Genomic DNA, 13,553 nt, shown 5'->3' with positions numbered 1-13,553 from the left:
TATGACAATGAGGTCTATGCGGCGCGAATTTAGTCAAACTTAATTTAGATGTTGGACATCGCGTAAAATGTACGTGCAATGTTATGACAATGAGGAAAATATACGGTCTACGGGGCACAAATCTAAAATAGTGAAACTTCGATATGGATATTAAACATCTAGTGAAATGAACGTGCAATGAAATTACCAGTTTAGGGGTTTATTCCGACCTCTTCGATCGAAAATTATATTATTTTTACATGGTTAAAATAATTTTTAGGTATATATAGTAGATGTCAAACCCTCTTCGATTACTTCGTGTGTTATTTCTTCAGATTTTAAACCCCCTTATTGAAAATCCTGACTCCACTACTGATCATGACATAAGGAAAATATGATGTCTACAAGACGCGAATATGAAATATTGAGATTTCAATATAAATATCGAACATCGGCGAAAATATTTAAAAATAGGAAAATATGAATGATTCAATATCCAAAACTCCTTAATTTGTGCTCTGTCGGTGTTGAATTTTTACAAATAACAGTGCCTTAAATGGAGGGGAAGAGAAGTGTTGTTTGTCGGAATATTGATTTTGTGAATCATTAATATTGTAATTATGCTTAAGCTTATTTGTCTTTTATTAATCATCCACATGTTATGTTACTTCCCTTTTCTTCTTAATTATCAATTATCATTATTCCTCCGTTCCAAAATTAGTATCATTACGATAAATTATTGTTATTGTGAGTATCATTTGCGTGTGATTGTTTTTACGATACTAATCGAAATCATGTTTTTTCAGTTAGAAGGTTCGAAAAATTAAAAAAAAATATAAATATGTGAATAAGTCAATAAAAGAAATCATTTCAAGGGAATCACTAATATAGTCAGAATTTTTCAATGTAAATTCAAAATTTTCACTTTAAGAATTCGGAATGATAAAAAAACAAATTGCGTGAATAAGCTAATAAAATACAATTTCAAGAGAGTCCCTAATATAGTCGGTAAGTTTCAAAGCGAATTCAAAATTTTCACTTAAAAAGTTTGAAAAATAAAAATATCGTCTGAATTAGCCAGCAAAATATTATTTCGAAGAAATCCTTAATATAATCGGTGAGTTTCAAACAATGAACATATGAGTGCATTTGAAAGTTGCTATATTCTTGTTCAAAATTAATATATTCTATAATTACTAAAAATATATCTTATACACAATATAATTTAAATTGAAATATATTATATGAACACTCTCCCGTCCCACTAGATCCACCTTACTTTTAGTGGGTGAAATTTTTTATAAACCAGAGAAAAGGGTCTGATATACCCCTCAACTTTGTTATTTAGAGCTGATATACCCTTTATTATGAAAGTGGCTCATATATACCCCTACTTGTAAACAAATGACTCACATATACCCTTTTCCTCTAACAAAAATGAAAAAGAAATAATTCTAATCTAAATTTTTATTTTTTTTTCAAAAAAAAATAATCCCGTATGATTAAATTTAATCCTCGTCAAACATATTTTTTTTGATTTTTTTTTGTTTCAATGACTAATTTATAATTATTATTTTGATAATCAAATTTATTTATGTTTCACTAATATTCTTGTAAAACTTATTGTAGATGACCAAATTTTTTCTTCGAATATGAAATTAAATTACAATACACACAAAAATAATAGTTTAATTTTTTTCTCTTTAAACTAAGGAATGAAAGAAAAAAATAAGAATAAGAAACTCAAATAATTATAATAAAAGAAGTCAAAAATAATTTATGTATGAAAAAAAATTGAAATATACCTTGCACTTTGATAGAAGAATCATATATACCCCTAAAAAAAAATTAAAAAAATTAAAAGTAATAAATATAAATTTAAAACTAATTTTTTAACTTCCGTTAAATGAAGGGTATATGTAAGTCATTTTGTAACGACAGGGATATATGTGAGCCGTTTATATAACGGTAAGGGCATATATGAGCCACTTTTATAACGAGGGGTATATCAGCTCCAAATGACAAAGTTGAGGGGTATATATGACCATTTTCCCTATAAACTATTTTAATAACCAAAAATTAAATCGAAAGTAAAATCTAGGTAAATTGACAAGTGTACAATAACTATATTTTAGTATTAGAAAGTAGCCAGCCAATTACTTATTTACACGTATATATTACATTGATACTTTAGCCTTTTTTTTTAAAGTTTTGGCCGTATTTGAAATTTAACCTCATCTTTGCCACATGGCCTCGTTGGCCAAAATGTTAATAAATTGAATAGTGACACAACAGACACTTTTCTGCAAACTCTTTTTGACTGGATTCTCATACAAACTCTTTTTCCTACATTTTACTTTGTACTTGTCTGTCTACACCTATAGTAATTATAGTAAACATACTCTAACTAATCCTTCATTAGTCGTATTTTACTTGTTCAGTATTGACTCGATATATCTTTAAGGAACAATAATCAAATAACGATTCTTTTAAATCACTATTTGTATATAACAAATTCAATATTTGAAAAATATATTGCAATGAGTGTGAACTAACCATAACAACAATGGTAAATCAAAAACTGAGTGATGAGTTATATATCTTCTAATTTATTGTACCGAAAAGGATAAAAATGGACTGAATTTTTTTAATAATTTAGTCAATTGATTATCTAAACTTTCACATAGTTGGTGAGATCAAGTTCAATTTCTCGCATTCTAATTTCTTCCCCGATTCCTCTTCCGCCCCCTACCCTACCCTCCTTTTAAATTTTTTAAAAACACAAGTAAAAATAGACCTTTTTTTTATTTTCCGTTCGATGTTCGGTATTTACATTAGAGCCCGACTTGAGATAAGTTACTCCCTAGCAAAGGCGAATTTATATCCAAAGGGACTCAAACTTGAGACCTTATGATTAGGATGAAAGAATATTTATCATTCTACCACAACTCTGGTTGATTACACCAGTAAAAGTGAAATGAGAGTACTATTAGATATCTTGTCCAATTTCTTTAAAAAAATTAAGAAATAATTTATTATTTTATCTTTATTAGTAAGTATTAGTATTCACTTTTATTCATTATTTAAATAACTTATAATAATTATAAATAATATCGTAAACTTATAAATCAGGGTGGACTACGGAGCTAGTAACTCAAATGTGAATCGATCGAATTGAATAGATTTTACTCAAAAAAGAAAATATATATTTGTGTTAATAAATCTATTAATTATATATAAATATTAAATTTAAAATTTAAAAGCTATCCCTTAAAATAATACTCGTATATAAACAAGTAAAAATAAACGGCGTGTAAAGTAATTATATCTCCTTAGTAAGGAAATAAAAATTTCAGCGCCGAACCTTATTCACCAAAAGCGACAAACAAAAGCACATGCCACTGTCTCTCACTTCCAATTTTATTTTTTTTAAAGTATCAATAAAATTTATTTTTGTTTAATATTTCATTGATTTTTTTTTAAATAACCCAAATTTGCATTATTTGTTCCACACTGTCCATTTTCTAATTTTTTTTTGGCATTTTCTCTTCTTCCCTCCACCATATATACTAGTTCATTTTCTCCCTTCTCCCCAATCCTCACTCTTTCTTCTTTATTTTACCTACATTGGCTATTTTTCCAAAACATTTATAGAAATAATTAGTTGAAATACATGATGAAAGGTTTTTTGATGCTATGTTACATGAGTAGTCTATTTTTGTTGTTTCCTAATTTGGTATTTGGTAGCCATAATTATGGTGAAGCACTAAGTAAGAGTTTTTTATTTTATGAGGCTCAGAGATCTGGTTATCTTCCTCATGATCAAAGAGTCCAATGGAGGGGTAATTCTGGTCTTAATGATGGAAAAGCTAGTGGTGTAAGTAGTTCTTTTATGTAATAGTCATTCGTTATAACAATATTTCAGTATTACTATAATGTTTTGTACTCATGAGTCGCGTTCTAATTTATATGATATAGTTTGATTTGATAAGAAGTTTATAAAAAGACAAATATACTTCTGAACTATCGTTAATGGTATGCAGATACACTTCGTCATATTTTTGGAATATTGGTGTCCCTGTCATCCATAAACTAGAGCATATATGTCTTTCACTTTAACGGAAGACTAAATAGATACACGTAGTGCAATCTTATCCGGCGATAAATGTCAAATCGGTGGATAAAATTATGACACGTGTATGTCCCTTAGTATAAAGGGTATATATGCTCTGATTTTTTGGCGACAGGGGCATAAATGTCTCAAAAGTATGATGAATGATAGTTTGGGGGTATATATATCCTTTTCCCCTTTAAAATAAGTTTATAAATGTTTGTGCGACTATAAATTATTTTTTGAAGGATAAAATGAATATTTTAAAGTTAAATTGTTACTATGTAAAAATATGTTACTAATTAAAAGTGAAATTGAGTCAAAATATGTTAAAATAACATATCTAGTGATATCTCATTAAGTAGGATATGGAAAGAAGAACAACATGTACGTAGACCTAACCACTACCCTTTAGTGTAAAAGTAAAAGGCTAAGTATAACATACTTGGTTGAATGTTTAAATTGTTTACCTATAAGATTAGTGTCAATTTTAACTCGATACTTTTTTTTTTAATTAAGTGCTTTCATGTTTATTAAAAATTCTAGATTCGTCTCTGATATATGTTGTAGGTGGATCTTGTTGGAGGGTATTATGATGCAGGGGATAATGTGAAATTTGGTCTACCAATGGCATTCACAGTTACTATGATGTCATGGAGCATAATTGAGTATGGGAAGCAAATGAGTGAAAGTGGAGAGCTTAGTAATGCTATTGATGCTGTTAAGTGGGGTACTGATTATCTACTTAAAGCTCACCCTGAACCACATGTCCTATATGGAGAGGTAATTGATTTCGATATATATATATATATATATATATATCGTCAGTATAAATAATTTGACGATGATGTTAACACCATCAAGTTATAATAATATGTTAAATAATGTATAGGTTGGAGATGGTACCACAGATCATTACTGTTGGCAAAGACCAGAGGATATGACCACTTCAAGAGCTGCTTACAGGATCGATCCAAGTCGACCTGGATCTGATCTCGCGGGGGAGACAGCAGCCGCGATGGCTGCTGCCTCCATAGTCTTTCGGAACAGCAACCCTGCCTATGCCGAGGAGCTTCTAACTCATGCATATCAGGTCAGCGCGATTTTTACATGACTTTAACACAGTAACTTAAACTAAGAATGCAACAATATTTAACAAATTGCATATTATCAGATCACTTAAAAGATAAGCTATGTACATTACATTATTTGTCTCTTCATTTCCATAACTTGTGGTTTGCTGTTGTTTTCAGTTATTCGAGTTTGCGGACAAATATAGAGGCAAGTATGATAGCAGTATTACTGTGGCCCAGAAGTACTATCGATCTGTTAGTGGATACGCGGTATGTGTGATTGTTTCATTAAGAAATACTACGCAAATCTCTTTGTTAAGTTGTATTCATCTTGTCATTTTCACAACATTTAATCAAGAAACTTTTGATTTTGACAGGACGAATTACTGTGGGCCGCTGCTTGGCTGTACAAGGCATCAAACAAGCCATATTACTTGAATTACCTTGGGGAGAATGGCGATGCACTTGGTGGAACCGGTTGGTCCATGACCGAATTTGGTTGGGACGTCAAGTATGCTGGTGTCCAGACTCTTGCTGCTAAGGTCATCATTTCGTAATATTCTTGAGTAATACTCTGTAGGTACCATGATAATACGAAAATGAACATATAGCATCTGCGTAACCAAAAGGCTATATAGAGTATTTTGGTCCAAATCTTAACGTACACACTAGCTCCGCCCCTATTACTATGCAAATCATTAACGTATTCGTGGATATAATTGCAGTTCCTGATGCAAGGAAATGCTGGCAACCATGCTGCTGTGTTTGAGAAGTACCAAGAAAAGGCTGAGAATTTTATGTGTGCGTGTCTCGGAAAAGGTAACCAAAACATCCACAAGAGTCCAGGAGGTCTCATTTTCAGGCAAAGATGGAACAACATGCAATTTGTCACAAGTGCTTCATTCCTTGCAACTGTTTACTCTGACTATTTGGCATCTGCTGGAAAATCCCTCAAGTGTGCATCCGGTCCTGTATCATCACCCGAGCTCCTGGACTTTGCCAAGTCACAGGTAAATTTATACTCCCTCCGTTTCATTCTTATGTGTCTTAGTTTGACTGAGCACGAAATTTAGGAAAAGTTAGGAATACCTTGGATCATATGGTGCGGAGTTAAAGATCGAGTTACTAAATATAGAAAGTGACATTCTTTTTTAAATAGACTAGAAATTTATCAGGTGGAATGTTGGAGTTAAAGAGTCACTAAATACGATAAGTGACATTCTCAAGCATGTTTTATCATTTTAGGTTGACTATCTACTTGGAGATAATCCAAGAGCGACAAGTTACATGGTGGGATATGGTAACAATTACCCGAGACAAGTTCACCACAGAGGTTCCTCGATCGTGTCTGTAAAGATTGATCCTACTTTTGTTAGCTGCCGTGGAGGTTATGCTACCTGGTTTAACAGAAAGGCGAATGATCCCAATCTTCTAACCGGAGCCATTGTTGGGGGACCTGATGCCTATGACAACTTTGCTGATCAAAGAGACAACTATGAGCAAACCGAACCAGCTACTTATAACAATGCTCCCCTAATTGGTGTGTTAGCTAGACTTCATGGTGGTCAAAGTGAATATAGTCAGCTCCTTCCAGGTATTCTAACGCAAGCAATAACGTGCTCAACTTTGATCCGACCCTCCCATTTGCTACCTCTCATTCTACATAAGTAATTCGATGTTATTGCTAACAAAGAGTACTTTTCCGTTTTTACTTGCAGTTGCTATTCCTCAGCCAAAACCAGATCCAGAGCAAAAAGCAACTCCAGCCCCAGGTACTTAAACTATCTCTTCTTGTGGCATTTAGAATTACTTGTGTAAATAAATGACACAACACATAAACAAACACTCAAACTTGGACGAGTAAATACTCCAACTTTGAGTATGCACATCTAGACACTTCAACTCATCTCCACTGTGTCAGTTGAAAAAACTTCCAACTTACCAAATGATTATCTAGACACCTCAAAATTTACATGTTACGAGACACAGTGGGAACGAGTTAGAATGCTTAGTTGCCAGTTGAGACGTAAAGTTAGAGTGCTTACTTGCCAGAGGAGGTCAAGTTTGAGTGTATGTTGCACAAATAAATTGTAGCTATAATTTTCTTTTACATAATATCTGCAGCTACTGATATTACTATTGAGCAAAAGGAAACAACTTCATGGGTACGCGTGGGGAAAACTTACTACAGATACTCAGCAATAGTAACTAACAAGTCTTCTAAGACATTGAAGAACTTGAAGCTTTCAGTATCCCAGCTTTATGGTTCTCTCTGGGGTCTTTCAAAGTACGGTGACTCCTACGTGTTTCCAGCCTGGATCAACTCGTTACCAGCTGGAAAAAGCCTCGAGTTTGTTTACATTCACACTGCTAATTCTCCTGCAGTGGTCTCAGTATCAAGCTACACTCTTGACTAAAACGAGAGAATTTTCACTTTTCGAGGGGTTTAAATGTAAGATTTGTGCAGCTTGTTTGTAATTTTTCAACTTCTAGTTGCTTTGTAGTTTGGTTATTACTTATCAGTGTTTTAGCTGATGAAGTAAGGCGGATATTTGGACGAAGAAAGGAGCGAAGAGACGAATTAAAACAAGTGCTCATCCTCTTTCTTCTCCACTTCATTTTGTCACAAGATCCATAGTCATGTATTTGAAAGAAAGTTGCTTCTCCACATATATGGAAGTCTTCATTTCCTTTGTAACTTATGCAACCTCAACGTTTTCGTGTTTATAATATTTTCTCCTCTGATTCATGCCTTGCAAAACATTCCCATGGCATTAGCTTTACTACAATATTACTTACTTTTGCACATACATTTTTTCCAAATGCAGGATCCGCTTTGATATGTTTTTCCTTGACCTGAGGGTCTATCAGTAATAACCGCTCTACCTCTCAAGGTAGGGTAAGGTCGGTGAGGTTCTACCTTCTCTAGTCTCCAGACTTCACTTGTGGGATTACCGATTACAGTGGTAGGTTAGCCTAAAATTTGAATTGATCAAATTAAAATTCTGGATCCGCCTCTTGGATTGCTTAAGCTTTATCCATCAAAGGCATTCGATCTATCAAAAAAGAGATTTAGAGCCCATACCTCCTTTCAAATGTTGTCTTGTTGCATAATGAAACCACCAAAATCGAGCTAGCACCTACAAATTATTGTTTCAAAAGAAACGAGCAAACGGTCAATGAAGTTGGTTGAGAACATATTTTTTACAAGGCCAAAAATACATAAACAAATCTCTAAACTTGTTGGTTTTTTTCCCCAGGTACCTTAACTATATTTTCCTATTGAATCATTGAACTATCCATAATTTGTTCCTTTTAAACACCGTTGGCTGACGTGTAACCAGATTTTGTAAGGGGTATTGATAGAGGATACATATTTTGTTCCAAAACTCATTAGTCCAATTGATAGTGAAACTTTTCGAGTATAATTGTGTTTTACTTCAAGTTATTTGAACACATTAGAAAAAAAATGAGAGTAACACATAGTTTGTCTTTATTTCTTCAATCAAAATCATTACCTTACAATACGAACACAATTGAAGACATTTTTAATAGAAAAGTCAATCAAAATCAGTCAACGTGTTTAAAATGAACAAATTATGGGTGGTTCAATAGGAAAATGGTGTACTTCAGGTAATCGAAGGGAAAATCAAACAAGTTTAGGAATCTGTTCATGAGTTTGACCTTTTTATAAAGGCATAATACATTGATATGCCCTTTTAACTTGGCTTCAAATCACATTTATGCCCTTCAACTTTGGGTGCACAAGTAGATATTTAAACTTATATAAGATTAACAAATACACAGACATGTCCTACATATCATTTTTTGTCCTACGTGTGTTGTGCCACGTAGGACTCACGTGTTTACTTGTTCAAATTTATACATATTTAAGTGTCTACTGTAAAATGAGATCAAGTTAAAAGACACATTTATGTACTATACCTTTTATAAACAGACATAAATTGAAGCACATGTGAAATGCTTTCATTTCTAAGAAAATCAACATGTACTCAACTTTTTTAACCAATTCAGCACAAAAAATTGGATAACCCAAATAAGTAAAAAAGGGACTATTTCTTTGAAAGCCAGTATCTCAGCTGCACTTTATCAGTTACTTGCATTTGCATTTTGTAATGAACATTGAATCAACTCTTATTATCATTCACTATTAATTAACCAAACCCCACATTTAAACTCAAAATAGTCCAATTAACAAAGCAAAATACAATAGTATCATCTGCATAAGCCAAAATGATTAATTCCACGACTCAACTTCGGTACGACATAGCCATATTAATCGGTGATATACACGTGTCCAGAGACTAGTTGAACGCGTTGATTTTTATCAAAAAAAATAAAATAAAGTCCACTTATCATTTCCAATAGCTTTATCATTAATCAAAGATTATACTTTGCATTAATCTTCATTGACCTTCAATGCTCTACAACCACTCAAATATACCTTTTTCCATATCTACGTTAAAAGATATTTTAGTAATAATTCTCAATTAATTTATATAAAGCACAATGAAACTACATTTGGAATTAACAGAGCAAAAATGGAATCAGTTAACAACAAATTGTTCATTTTTACTCTGTTAATCTCTTCTTTCATCATAATTTCTCATAAATATCCGTTATTTCAGATAGTTAAATCTCCTTCAATGATATTCGTAGAATCAAAACTTCATACATCACCACTTCGATCCAATACAACAATACCTCGATTGGCGTATTTGATATCTGGTTCGATTGGCGATGGGGAACGTATAAAGAGGACGTTGAAGGCGTTGTATCATCCGTTGAATCAGTACGTGTTGCATTTGGATCTCGAGACCTCTGATGAAGAGAGAAATGAACTTGTGAAATTTGTGAAGAGAGAGGCTCTGTTTGTGAATGTGAAGGTAATTGAGAGATCTAATTTGGTTACTTACAGAGGTCCAACAATGGTGAGCAATACACTTCATGCTGCTGCCATTTTAGTGAAGGATGGTGGGGAATGGGATTGGTTTATCAATTTGAGTGCTTCTGATTATCCATTAGTAACACAAGATGGTAAGTTCAATTTCAAATTTCTTTATAATGACGTTGTTTTAACACGAAAAAATCATTTTAAAAAGAAGAATTAACGGTTATGGTGAAAAATATCACTTAATTCGAGTGTCTGAATAAATAATTACTCTCTCCGTCTCATTTATGTCATACTTTGAAATGTTTATCAAATTGTTCTTTAGAAAAGTAACTTACTTTTTTCTATCCTCATAAATGTATTAGAAAATTAAGTGAAACAAAAAAAGATAAAAAAGAAATTATATTTTAAAATACTTACCATATAAGAAAATGTGACATTCTTTTTTAGACTGAAAATGATGCTACATAAAATGGGACGGAGAAAGTAGAAATAAAAAAAATACACACTAGTAAAGGATAGTTATAAATATATATCATTCAGCTATCTAATTTACTGAATATGATCGAAGTATACACTATATTTATAAACTCAATTGTATATGTTGTGTATATATATGTATAGATATTTATACATGTACTAGATATAAGTGTTCATGCTAATACGAGTTCAATATCTGTTATTTTTTTGTCTCATTTTGTGTGATATAGATAAAATTTAGATAGTCAATTAAATTTTAATATGGTTTTTATATATTTTAAGTTGTTAATTATTGTAATTTTTAAATAATAAGTATATGTTACTTTTCTTGTCCCAATATATGTAGCACAAAGAGAATTTCAAAAATCAATATGTTGTTAATTATTTAAATTTTGCAGTTCTTTTTTACTTAGTTTTCAAAATAAATAATACATGTTACTTCTTTTGTCCCATTTTATGCAACATAGATATTAATTTTAATTGTTAATTATCATGATTTATAATATTTTTATGCAAATTTTATATAAATAAAATTTAAAAAGTAAAACAAACAAATTAAAATAGGGAAATAATAAGCACACCCACAACTTATATATAAGTGTGAATATCACAAAGGTGGCAGACAAATACGTAAGTGTGGAACCCCACACATCTGAAGTAGACATGTTGATCGCCGCCTGTGTGAATCCAAACTTATATATAAGTGTAAGTATATATGTATGTATATTAATATGAAGTTATAGATTACCTATGTATTTGTGTACATATTTTATAAAGGCATAATACATAACAATATCATTTAACTTTGCCTCATTTCACATTTATGCTCTCCAACTTGGGGTGTGCACAAGTAGACACTTAAACTTGTATAAAGTTGAACAAATAGACACATATGTCCTATGTGATATCTTACATGACAATTTGTGTCTTAGGTATATAATATCATACAAATTTGAGTGTCTACTTATACATATTCAAAATTGAAGTGCATAATTGTAAAACGAAACAAGTTAAATAACCCAAGTTATAAATCAAATGACGCAAAAATATTGAACTGTAATTTTCTCGAAAATAAATTTATTGGCGAAAATAATAAGTTTGGGACAACTATTTTAACATATTTTGTTCGAAACAATATAGTAGGCAATTGATTTTTCTTTTTTTAAAATAATATGTTCAATGAAATTTTCATTGTGTTTCAGTAGAAAAATGAAAAATTGGTTTGCCTTTGCTTTATTCACTGCAGATTTTTTGCTAATTAATCTAATTTTTTATTGACAGATTTGCTTCATAGCTTAAGGAATATTCCAAGATATCTTAACTTTATTGAGCACACAAGTGATCTCGATTGGAAAGAGTATGTGAATAATTAACTTGCCATTTAATAAACATATTGTTAATTAAAAGAAGACTAAATTTGGTGCGAATTATTGACGGTCTTAAAAACACTCATCTACTCAATTAATTGAACGTAAATGAGATTAAGTACTATCTACTGACAGTGGACAGGAAAATTACACTCAATTAATTTTTAAGAATACTTACTTCTCTTAAATAAATATTTCTAAAAATGAACTGATGGTGTAATTTTCTTATTCACTGTCAGTAGATAGTAGTTAATCTCTACGTGAATAACCTCTGATCTTGCAACTTGAGTGAAATACACAACTAAATTCTAACTAAGTTTACAGGTGTTTTTAACGCTTTTCTCAGTTTTTTTATTAAGAATCTCATGCTATTACGAGAGTTTGAGACCATACTTGTTATGTCATGTGGCAGATTGAGGGTATATTTAAGATTAGTCAGTCAAATAAAGGGTATTATTTTTAAAATTGTCAATAGTTCAAAAATAAAACTAATAATATATATCAAATTCAAGAGGGTTTTCAATACTTTTATCTTAATTAAATAATTAGTACTAATTATTGGATTTAATCAAATGTCTATTTTATTAATGCAGGGAATATAGAGCCAAGCCTATAATAATTGATCCAGGGTTATACAGCTTGAACAAATCAAATATCTTCTTTGTTGAACCACAAAGAAGTGTGCCAACAGCATTTAAATTATTCACAGGTGACAAAATTTATAATTCTGATGTTTCATTAATCACAAAAGTAATTTAATCTTTCGCATATCAAATATAAATTTCTTTTTATTTCATTAGATTTAGAATTTATAAAATCAAAATTTTAGCTTCGTATGTACAGGATCAGCGTGGATGATGCTCTCACGGCCCTTTGTGGAGTACTTATTGTCTGGGTGGGACAACCTCCCGCGGACACTCTTAATGTACTATACTAATTTTCTCTCTTCACCTGAAGGATATTTTCAAACTGTTGTGTGCAATGTTCAAGAATTTATAAATACTACAGTGAACCATGACCTTCATTATATAGCCTGGGACAATCCTCCGAAGCAACACCCACACTATCTTACGATGGATGATTATCGAGAAATGGTCGATAGCAATGCACCGTTTGCTAGAAAATTTGGGAAGAACGAATTGGTGCTTGACAAGATTGATTCTGAGCTTTTGGGGCGTAAACCTGATGGTTTTGTTCCTGGTGGTTGGTTTGGGTATACGAATATAACAAACATAACTTTATTGCGACCTGGACCAGGTGCTAAAAGACTAAAAAGTTTGATATCTGAATTTTTGTATGATAAAGATTTTGATAAAAAACATTGTCTCTAGATATACGAGATAGTTTCTAAAGATAATCATTTAGTGAATAGTAATAATTTTTTCATTAAATCATTTTCTTTATTAAAATTGAAATCGAGAAGAAATGTAATTTTAATCCCTAAATGTATGTCTAATCGTATTTGAATATAATGGATTGGACAAATTGTTGTTAGTCAATGTCCCTTAACTCATATGGTTAATTGTTTCACCCACCAATCCATATTAATTTGTTCACACACACACACACACATATATATATATATATAAAATGTGTTTATTAGTCAAGTAGTTTTTTAATAAAATATTATT

The 13,553-nt window shown here is 31.3% G+C and overlaps 2 protein-coding genes across 2 annotated transcripts; both read left to right on the top strand.

Annotated features, from left to right (window-relative positions):
* Nucleotides 1-3,516: 3,516 nt before the first annotated feature.
* LOC107007581 (endoglucanase 6-like) lies at nt 3,517-7,914 on the top strand. The gene is made up of 9 exons (XM_015206257.2): nt 3,517-3,856; nt 4,661-4,873; nt 4,983-5,183; nt 5,344-5,433; nt 5,541-5,705; nt 5,889-6,173; nt 6,409-6,757; nt 6,882-6,935; nt 7,288-7,914. The coding sequence occupies exons 1-9, from the start codon at nt 3,653-3,655 to the stop codon at nt 7,578-7,580; spliced, it is 1,854 nt and encodes a 617-aa protein (XP_015061743.1). The 5' UTR covers nt 3,517-3,652; the 3' UTR covers nt 7,581-7,914.
* Nucleotides 7,915-8,782: 868 nt separating this feature from the next.
* On the top strand, nt 8,783-13,416 carry LOC107006787 (beta-glucuronosyltransferase GlcAT14B-like). Its single transcript, XM_015205304.2, has 5 exons — nt 8,783-8,796; nt 9,653-10,221; nt 11,837-11,912; nt 12,516-12,631; nt 12,766-13,416. The coding sequence occupies exons 1-5, from the start codon at nt 8,783-8,785 to the stop codon at nt 13,251-13,253; spliced, it is 1,263 nt and encodes a 420-aa protein (XP_015060790.2). The 3' UTR covers nt 13,254-13,416.
* The last annotated feature ends 137 nt before the right edge of the window (nt 13,417-13,553 follow it).

The sequence above is a fragment of the Solanum pennellii genome, chromosome 12, assembly GCF_001406875.1.
Source record: "Solanum pennellii chromosome 12, SPENNV200".
In the NCBI taxonomy this organism is placed as follows: domain Eukaryota; kingdom Viridiplantae; phylum Streptophyta; class Magnoliopsida; order Solanales; family Solanaceae; genus Solanum; species Solanum pennellii.
Note: the sequence above shows the minus strand (reverse complement) of the source record. Positions and strands in the feature narration are given on the sequence as shown.

Coding starts and splice junctions, on each gene's coding strand:
- LOC107007581 (XM_015206257.2), top strand. CDS start 3,653: ATGATGAAAGGTTTTTTGATGCTATGTTACATGAGTAGTCTATTTTTG. Junction 5,184..5,343: donor TTCTAACTCATGCATATCAG/GTCAGCGCGATT, acceptor TGTTGTTTTCAG/TTATTCGAGTTTGCGGACAA. Junction 6,936..7,287: donor AAAAGCAACTCCAGCCCCAG/GTACTTAAACTA, acceptor TAATATCTGCAG/CTACTGATATTACTATTGAG.
- LOC107006787 (XM_015205304.2), top strand. Junction 11,913..12,515: donor AGTGATCTCGATTGGAAAGA/GTATGTGAATAA, acceptor TTATTAATGCAG/GGAATATAGAGCCAAGCCTA. Junction 12,632..12,765: donor AGCATTTAAATTATTCACAG/GTGACAAAATTT, acceptor TCGTATGTACAG/GATCAGCGTGGATGATGCTC.